The sequence below is a fragment of the Nasonia vitripennis genome, chromosome 2 (assembly GCF_009193385.2).
Source record: "Nasonia vitripennis strain AsymCx chromosome 2, Nvit_psr_1.1, whole genome shotgun sequence".
Classification (NCBI taxonomy): domain Eukaryota; kingdom Metazoa; phylum Arthropoda; class Insecta; order Hymenoptera; family Pteromalidae; genus Nasonia; species Nasonia vitripennis.
In genome coordinates this window covers 33,111,815-33,121,384 of record NC_045758.1, presented here as the reverse complement: position 1 = coordinate 33,121,384, position 9,570 = coordinate 33,111,815, and the positions used below count along the sequence as shown (strand labels likewise).

General features: G+C 44.0%; 2 protein-coding genes across 3 annotated transcripts; both read left to right on the top strand.

The window, feature by feature from the left end:
• The first annotated feature begins 394 nt into the window (after window positions 1–394).
• LOC100117758 (partitioning defective protein 6) lies at window positions 395–4,979 on the top strand. The gene is made up of 6 exons (XM_001601860.6): window positions 395–1,228; window positions 1,346–1,488; window positions 1,584–1,812; window positions 1,895–2,022; window positions 2,095–2,364; window positions 2,456–4,979. The coding sequence occupies exons 2-6, from the start codon at window positions 1,429–1,431 to the stop codon at window positions 2,750–2,752; spliced, it is 984 nt and encodes a 327-aa protein (XP_001601910.1). The 5' UTR covers window positions 395–1,228; window positions 1,346–1,428; the 3' UTR covers window positions 2,753–4,979.
• Window positions 4,980–5,080: 101 nt separating this feature from the next.
• LOC100679584 (myosin-9-like) lies at window positions 5,081–9,237 on the top strand. Of its 2 annotated transcripts, none has more exons than XR_004344663.1 (12): window positions 5,081–5,490; window positions 5,554–5,853; window positions 5,924–6,028; window positions 6,098–6,166; window positions 6,240–6,350; window positions 6,415–6,603; window positions 6,679–7,234; window positions 7,310–7,450; window positions 7,527–8,350; window positions 8,398–8,551; window positions 8,615–8,960; window positions 9,044–9,237. XR_004344663.1 is itself a non-coding variant. In XM_031924163.2 (12 exons), exons 1-12 carry the CDS (start codon window positions 5,212–5,214, stop codon window positions 9,181–9,183), a joined length of 3,198 nt encoding a protein of 1,065 aa, XP_031780023.2. In that variant the 5' UTR covers window positions 5,081–5,211; the 3' UTR covers window positions 9,184–9,237. The 2 variants fall into 2 exon arrangements, 1 of the variants encoding a protein (XP_031780023.2); XM_031924163.2 differs by having other exon boundaries at window positions 8,414–8,551.
• The last annotated feature ends 333 nt before the right edge of the window (window positions 9,238–9,570 follow it).

Here is a 9,570-nt window from a genome sequence, read left to right as displayed (position 1 = left end):
CAACGTCCGCTTGATCCATATTTATTGAAGCAATGCATAATAGGTTGAAGAAAGCTATAAGTGACAACGAATTGACAGCGGTTTTTGATAAAGTTTTTCAATTTAAAAATAAGTCAAGTTATTGAATTGTCAAGCTTTTGCGTCACTGTATGAGCAGTACGAATGATAAGAAAAAGTATCCAGACCTGTAAGATTGTTGGATTTTGGATAAAGTATAAGGTTCTTCTCGTCGACTCTACACCGGTGCAGCGCGGTTGGCGCACGCGCAGGTATACTTACCTCTATACCTATATATCGGCCAAAAGCATACAGCCAATCGCTTGCCTCGCGCAACGAGTCAGAATCTCGCCATAGCGGTGTTCACACACATATATATATATATATGTGTGTGTGTGTATAGGTACAGTGCGCTGGCGGAATGCACGTTACTTATTCGTAGCCAAGTTCGTGCCTACGTATAACTGCTGCTAAAATTCGTAAGGTGGGAATAATATATGCCGACGAGGCAACAGTAGCGGCAGCAGCAGAAGAAGAGGAGGAGGAATAGAAGAATGGAGTCGTGAGCGGTGAGAGAGCAGAGCGCGAGTAGCCCGAAAGAGACAGTGGAGAGCAGCTACAATAATTGATAAGCCGATGAGCAAGGATTGAGGAACTCGCCCTCTTTCTCCTCCTCCGCGCGCATCAGCAGATTTATCATCGAAGAGGTGATGTGTGCAGTGCAGTGCAGCCTACTCTACACGAGTGCATCGTAGTCCTCTTTCTAGCATTATAGTCGTCTCCTTTCTCCCTCTCAGCTGTCTATCTCTCTCGCTCGAGTCTCAGTTATACACTCGATTTCCCCTTTCGTACGCGACGATAGCAGCTATAGTTCCAATTAACGATTCCGCGCGCGGACAGCAACTCGCGAGGTCTACTGCTACTACTTACTGCTGCTCGTCACCGACTCGGCAAATAGGGTTATAAGCTGATAGATATACCTGCGGAGTCCCGTGAGGTTCGGAGCAAACGGCAACGGCTGCTGAGACTTTGGAGCAAAGCAGCGAGAGAGAGAGAGAGAGAGAGAGAGCGCGAGCAAGCAGGTGTCCGTGACGTCATGTCGAACATGCCAACACTCATTTCATCGAAATGCGGCTGTTTTGATTCATACTAGGCGCCGAGTAGTCGAGAGCTACAACAACAGTGTACAACTTGGACGACGAAGACTTCGTCCCGCCAGCGCCATAACCAGGTAACACTTTTTCCATTCTCGGAGCGCGCTGCCTTTAGCAACGGATCTATGCACTTTTCGCTCTCTCTCTCCCTCGACGACTGTTTTGCATTTTTCACACTTTCTTACCTCTTTCAGTAAGCTGCTGCCACCACGACACGTTTTGCTGCTTGTGTGCGAGCCTCTGTTTATGATCAGACAGTACGGCTCTTCTAACAAACATGTCCAAAAACAAACTGTACCCACACGTTAACAGCAGCATCGTTGCTGTCAAGAGCAAGGTGAGTAAGCTCAGCAAGGTCTTTGCTGCCTCGTTCTCATTCTCTTTGTTAATTGTTTCCTTATGACTTTTTTTCTTCATGCCTTTGTCGAGCAGTTCGATGCAGATATCATTAGGTTTTCCATAAGCCGCAATGAGTCAACTAGCTATGATGGCTTCAGAAAACTGTTGGCTGAAAGACATGACATAGGGCCAGAATTAAAATTTGATATTTGGTACACTGATCCGACCGATGGAGATCTGTTACCAATCAACAATGATAATAACTTGGCAAGAGCCCTAGTAGCTGCTAAACCTCTCTTGAGGATTTTGATACAGAGACAAGGTATGTATCTTCTACTTTCTTTAATGATCAATTTGATAACTGTAACGAAAGCTACTAGAATATCAATGAAAATATATTACAGGGGATGGAGTAGAAGACTTGAACGGATGTAATACAATCAAACCCAAGAATTTAATATCCAGTATCTTGGGTGGAACTCCAGGAAAACCTAAGCCACTTGCTATTTCCAATCCACACGATTTTAGACAGGTTAGTCCGATGGAGCAATATTCTTAACAACTGGATCATCTTCAAATTCTAAAGTTATCCTAAATTACATAGGTCTCGGCAATAATTGATGTGGATATACTGCCTGAAACGTGCCGCCGCGTGAAACTTTTAAAACATGGCTTAGATAAACCTCTCGGTTTTTATATAAAGGATGGAGAAAGTTACAGAGTAGGCCCTACAGGTGCTATCGAAAAAGTTCCCGGCGTTTTCATCAGTAGACTTGTACCAGGGGGTTTGGCTGAAGGTACTGGTTTATTGGCAGTCAACGACGAGGTGCTAGAAGTCAATGGCATTGAAGTTGCTGGCAAAACTTTGGATCAGGTATTTTAAATTGTCCTTTTTCATATTTTTTTTCTTCTGAAATTATTTGAGATATATCAGTTTTCAATCCAAAAATGTTTAACAATTTCAGGTTACAGATATGATGATTGCAAACTCATCAAACTTAATAATAACTGTAAAACCTGCCAATCAGAGAACAGCATTGGCAGTACCACGACGAGGTTCCTTTTCGCGAAATAGCCAGCTCTCGTCTAGCAGCCAACAATCAATGCAAAGCGCTGCTACTGGTAGCGATGAGGACGCCGATGAGATCGTGGACTTGACAGGTGTCAATTTGCACGACGATGCAACTGGTTCGTCACACCATCAAGGTCACCATCATCACAATCGCTTCAGTCATCACGATCAGGGGGTTTTGCATCTTTGAAAATCTTGTTGATTGTGTATCAGGGCAGATATATCATTTGGGCCTAATATCATTGACGTTCACATTGTTATTCTGGTCAGAAAAAATACTCTTACGCGAAACACAAATGCGACTGTTGGGCGAATCAGCTTCTTGCTTCGAGCAAAGGCAAAAATTCGTAATTTGGGTGTACCACAAAGCTACAGTGCCTCGTTAATTAGTCCACCAATACGGAAGCTAGATCAAAAACTATTTTTCTACTAAAAAATTGTTCTAGACATACTTAAATGGGCAATATTACTTAAAATATTTTTATCAAATATTCATAAGTATTTCGCGTTTTGTAATACACTGATTGTATTCAAGTCGGTGATTACAGAGCTATTGCTGATTCACGGTGCAGAGGTACATATATATATATATACATAAAAGAAAAACTCGCCGATTATTGTACATTTAAAAGATGATTTTTCTTTAAAAAGTATAAATAATCATGGGCGAACTGAAAGCGAAATTTCACTCGTGAATTTTAAGGCTTTTGCCATTCGCGCTTAATAATGCAAATTAATGATATTCAATGATGCATTATAAATATAAGTTTAGCAATATCACGACTGTAATTCAGGTATTGTTATACAACTATCAGCGTTCGGCCCAATTTGTAAATGTATATTTCTAGTACTTAATTATTTTATGGCAACTTTGAGCATACTTAAGAAGTTTATATATATATATACAGTTGTCGGATAGACAGTTTATTTGTAAAAGTAGGATTTCGAAATCAAATTTAGTATTTAATCTTTGTAGAAATCACTTCTTAAGAAGCTTTTATAGTGTTAAATTATTATAACCTAAATAGTTTATTTAGAATTCAATAATACTGCTCAAATCAGTCAGAATGTTGCAACCTCTGAGCTTCTTCATTGCATTTTTTGGTACACACTTACTCCTTTAAATTTCTTTACACTGGCTGATTATAGTTTATTTGCATTTAAAAGTAATCATTTTTTGTTCAACTTTCGGAAACTGTACACATCTTAGCAGGACTGAGCTATTCAATTACAATTTTAAGTGAAAAATAAGAATAATGAAGCAATAAGTTTTTATAGCAGGGATGCCGTTTTTATACTGGTACATGTTCAGTTGTATTAACCTTTACAATTTACATTTACACATACCTATAGAAGTACATGCATAGCACACTAATGCACTGATACACATATAATTATTGAAATCATAGATAAACGTATATCGACGCCTAATAATTGTATATAATTTAAAAGGACGTATTTCTATAAGTTAATTAACAACAGAGGCCTTTATCGAATATATATTTGTAAATAAATAGTAATAATACAAATCGACTAGTTTGATGCGATTGAGAAAATAATAACTTTGAAAAGAATGAGAAATTTATAGTTACGTTGAAGCATCAATTTGATCGCCAAGTGGCCGATAGAATAATCTTGTATAAGTGAAACATGTAATTTATAGGCCCCGTTGAAGTAGTTTTCGAACCACTCTTCCGGAAATCACAATCGTGCTTCTCAATTATGACGATTTGAGTATCGTGTACTTCTTAGCATGTTGACGTTTTCGAATTTTAAAACCATTTTTTAACAGATATGTTACTTGTTGTCGATAAGCAATAGATATTGAATTAAACAAATAAATTTTTTTAACTTTATGCAGTGTTATCTGCAGTTATACAAGACGTATTTAAAATATGTATTATTGTGTAATTCAAAAGCTTTTTCTTTTGCTATCCATATTATGTACTTACTGCGCGAAGTGGATACCAAAAGATTTATAGTAAACTTTTTTTTCAAATATTTTTATATTTACATTAGAGATGGTGAATGAACTTAAGGAATTCTCTTTTCACACAAAAAATAGCCGGAAATAAAAATGCATCCTCCTCCAAAACTAAGATAACTACAAAGAGAGTAAATAAAAATCTGCAATCATTTACCAGATTTACGACGATGGGATAATTTTAACATTCGTTCTAATAATTTAAATCTTAAGTGCATGCATTTAAAATTCATATAGATTATATATAATTTTAAACTCTATTGTCCCCACGAATTCATTTAATTTATGCGCATATACATACATATATTTAATGAGATTGGCTAAAATAAATTCTTGAAAAGTATTATATTGTGAAAAAAGACTTGGCAATTTTTGTATTGACTTCGCGATGGCAGCTGATGATGAGAAATAAAGTATTTTACTGTAATTTTTACCATTGTGTATTGTGCATTATTTACGTTATACCGCTTCCTGGAAATGCGATGAAACTTAGGTATGTAAACGAACTGCGGCAAAGATTTGCAACAAATGAACGTTGATGTTTAGTCTCCGGTGAAATGTGGTGAGCGCGTTTTAACCACAAATTGTGCATCCAATTTATTTTTATTTTTTTCTCTTCAGATTTTTTTAGAATGTCTTTACGGAGTGTCTTTTTGTAAATCGAAATGTCTTTTGCCGACTATGGATTCGAAGTTTTCCCCTTCGATTCGCAAAATCGTGCCAACGTCGTTCACTCGTCCGGAGACTACCTGCCGTCCTCGGTGCCCTTATCAGGCAAAAATAACTCCAGCCCTTACATCGAAAATTCTTGCTATCAGCTGATTATCGATCATCTCATCTACCTGGGCACCTGCACCGAAAATGAATTGGCCCTGGTTCAGTTGGAGCTCGAAAAATACAAGAAGCTCCAGCTCACCGAGGAGCAGATGAAGCTTCTAAGACGAGTGAGTTATCAAAATACGATTTGCAAGGGAAACAAATAAGTGTGTGAAAATGGCCCAATATAGCTGGATGCCGATTGCAAGAAATTGGAGGAAATCAGAAGACTCACAAGTGATTCGGAGATCGATAATCCTCCTTACAGCAGCAAAGTCTGCAGGAATCTATGTGACGGTGATCACGACGATCGTCGGCGTCCTTTGAATGAATTCAAGGTCAGTGAACTGAATAACTGGTGCAGTTGTAGCAGCGAGAACGTTTCACCACGAAGACAGGGTAAAAATGCGATTCTCATGTCGGAAGAAAGCTTCCGAGCGACCATCATTCAAAAGGACTCGGAAATTATTTCCCTGAAGAACGAGAAGGCAGTGCGTAGACTAAGACATTATAAAAATAAAAAAATTACGCGATCGAGAGTATAAGACGATAAATTTTCAGGTTAAAGAAACCGAGGTGAGAGAGCTCGAGGAGGAAAAGAGAAAATTAGAAGTGGTTATGGAGAAGATGAGGAGCGACATCGAGCTACTGGAGAGCAGTTCGAGAGTTGGTATATTGAGCTCCCGAGAATCGAAATTGTATTTCGCTTGAATTTAGTAATTTTGAACTTTCCAGATTTCTCAGTCGAACGTAGAGGAAATTATCCGACAGAAAAACGAAGAGCTTGAGGCTTTGCGGCGAAAAGTAAGCATATACCTATACACAGCCGTACGCACAGAGGGTTAACAGCAAAATCGATCGCCTATGTGAATTGCAGAGCGAGATAATAGAAGAGAAACTGAGTTTGGAGTACGAGGCTAGAATCTCAGCGGAGCACAAGCTGCAGACTGTCATCGGTGAAATTCAAGCTCTGCGAAAGAATCTTGCTGTGAGTCCGATGATTTATCACAAGCAAATACTTTGAACTTTGTGCATCGCAATCTCTGCTACAGGAGGAATCGAAAACGTCGAAGCGTCGCATCCAGGACCTCGAGGAGTCAAACGCTTCCCAGACTGCTGTGATGAAGCAGCTGCAGCGGGAACGAGAGGATCTCGAAAAGCAGAGCAGCGAGCAGGAGAACGAGATCGAGAAACTGCTGAGCATAATGAAGCGCTTGAACGAAAAGCACGAGAGATCGAAAGTGCGGTCCGATTTCGGCTATCGATGTAACACAACAATTGTCCGTATAAATTAAAAATCTTTGCGCACGACAAAGACGGAGCTGTCAGCGAGCGAGCGCAGGGTCGGCCAGTGCCGGGAACAGCTCGAGAAGGTGGAGCACGAGGTGAGCCGACTCATCGCCGAGCTATCCGACTGCCTCGGACGCGTTGACCCTTCGATCGCCGAGCCACTGATGGAGGAGGATCTTTACGCGCGAGCGAGTCAGCTGACCAGAGGCCTGAGCAAGTTCGTAAGCGAGCACGGAAGGTGCCAGGCGGACAGGCAGGATCTGCTGCGGCAAATCGACCGGCTGCGCACGGCTCGACCACCGGACAAGGCTGGCAATCGAATAAGCGCCGAGAACTATCGCGCGATCAAGTCCGATCTGGAGGGCATAGTCGACGAGCTGCTCTCGCGTCTCGACGAGGCTCGCCGGCTGGAGAAGAGCCAGCGGGCCTATCTGCAACTCGCCGGGGAGGCGTCGCTGGCGCTTCAAAAGCTCGAGCAGAAGATCGACGACCATCACGTCTACAAGCGCTGCGAGAGCTTTCTTCTTCTGGAGCTCGAGAATCTGCAGGATGCTCTGGACGGGGCTGAGAAAACCATCAACGGTGTGCTTTTCATTCGAGATGTGCATAAGTTATGGGCTATGTAAAGCTCCTAATGCGGCTGGTTTTCGAACGCAGGCTTGGAGTGCAACAGAATCCCGAGGACGGAGCTTTCGAGCGATTACTCGGAGGTCGAGGCTGTGCTGTCGAAGAAGCTCCTCCAGCGAGTTCAGAACTCCACTCAGATCGTCATTCGGATCAGCACAGCTCTCCGCGACGGTTGTTATATACGTTTTTCTTCGAGTACTATAGTAAAGCTCGAGTGATAAACTTTAAACTCCCGATTACCATTCAGACTCCAAACTGAAGACGACGTACAACAGGAACCTGGAGAACCAGCTGCAGCAGGCCCTCCTAGCGCTCAACGAAATCGGCATCGAAAAGTGCCAACTGCAGACCGACTTCACCGAGGCCGAGGAAAAGCGCAATGAGCTGGCCCTCCAGGTCGAGAAGTTGAGAGCCGCCCTGGCGGAAAAGTCCGATGAGCTCGAATCCACTCGCAAGCAGGCGAGCCTCGCGGAGAAGAAGTTCCACGAGAGCCGTTCGGAAAACGCGGCCCTGATCGCCAAGAGCGACGAGATGATCGAGAGCTTGCAGCGCGAGCTTCAGAACCGCGAGGCGAAGCTCCGGGACTACGGGAAATTCAACGACTTCATCAACGGCAAGCTCGAAGAATCGAACCGCATGATCGAGCAGCTCCAGAACAGCATCGTGCGCGAGAACATGCGCAAGCTCGACCTGGACAGCTTCACGGCGCTGCACGAGCGCATCCTCGAGCTCGTCGCCGAGAAGGACGAGCTGACCGACAAGATCGCGATGCTCCAGTCTCAGCTGGCCAGCTACGAGCGCAACAACAGCAAGCTCCAGACCGACCTGACCAAGCTTCTGGAGGACAACGATTCCCTCGAGAAGGCCATACGGAAGTTCAAGAGCGAAAACGAGCGACTCGCCAGTCAGAGGATCAAAGAGAACGAAGCCGAGAACGCGAACATCCGCGCCAAGTGCGACGAGGTAGTCGAGAAGGTGGGCAAGATTTCCAGAGACTCGAGGCTCGTCTGCCCGCAGAGGCTGAGCAGCAACAGTAGCAACGACAAAGAGCTCAAGGCTCACAAGGACAAGGTAGACGCAGCTTGAAGCTTCGAAATCTCGATTCGAGTGAGTGAAAGCTGAGTGAGTTTTCAGCTCTGCTACCAGGAGAAGGAGCTGATGATGAAGGAGCGAGAGATCGCCGAGCTGAGGAAGAGGGAGAACAACTGCGCACTTCTGAAGCGCATCGAGACCCTCACGCGCGAGAAGACAGAGCTCAAAGACGAGCTGAAGGTGAGTTGAGCGACCGATTGCGCGATCGGAATACACGCATAAGCGTATAATATTGTGTTTCAGCAAACATTGGCCAAGTACGAGGATAAACTCGCTGAAATGCACAAGCAGTACAAACAGAGCGAGATCGAGTTGCACAAAAAGCACAACGACAGCATAAGACGACTGGAAGCCAAGTACACGGAGATGATGCGGGAGGACGGAGAGGCGGTCTTCGACTCTAAAAACTGGCTCAAGTCCCTCAGCCCCAGCGAACTGCAGGAAGTCCACGACGAGATCTGCAAGACGCCGATATGCTCGGCCAGTAAGTACGAGAAGGAGCTTTACGAGGACCAGGCGAAGAGGAGCTTGATGAGCAAGAACGCGACGCCGAACTACGGCATTAAAAAGTCACTGCAGACGAGGAAAGGTACGACGAGCATTGCCGAGTACGTTTCCCTCCTGATGATTACCCCCCCCCCCCACCCCCTCTCTCTCTTTCTCTATGCACAGAGGCGCGAGGCCCGAACTTCGTCAAGCCCAGCAGCAGTCGGCCGCGGATGTCGGCGAGGGAAAGCTCGAGCAATCAGTCCATAATCGTCCCGGAGAAGGACAACTCGTTCCAGCACCAGAGAACGAGCAGATGCAAGTAGTGCGTTGCAGCGCTTGTAATTTTCAGGAATAAACTCGAACTACACTACAAAAAAGGCGTTTGGCACTCGTGACGCCTGAACGATGAAAGTACAGCGACATAGCTATAGATCGACGTGCAGTAGTGTCGGCGGCGGCTGTCTATCTCGTCTCTTTGCGAGCGAGTTATTAATGACACTTGCTGAGTCAGTAGCCGGGGACACTCACTTGAAAGTTTAATATCAGGAGAGTAAGGAGCTCGAGCGCGCGCGCGAATGAGTGTGTCTCCAATACTTCGCGGCGCGCACGTGCGCGCCGCGCGAATCTCTCGAGCCGTAGGACGTATTAAATATCCTATATATATATATATAGATAGATAGAAGAAGAAGAGAAAAAGTCGCACGAGCTGG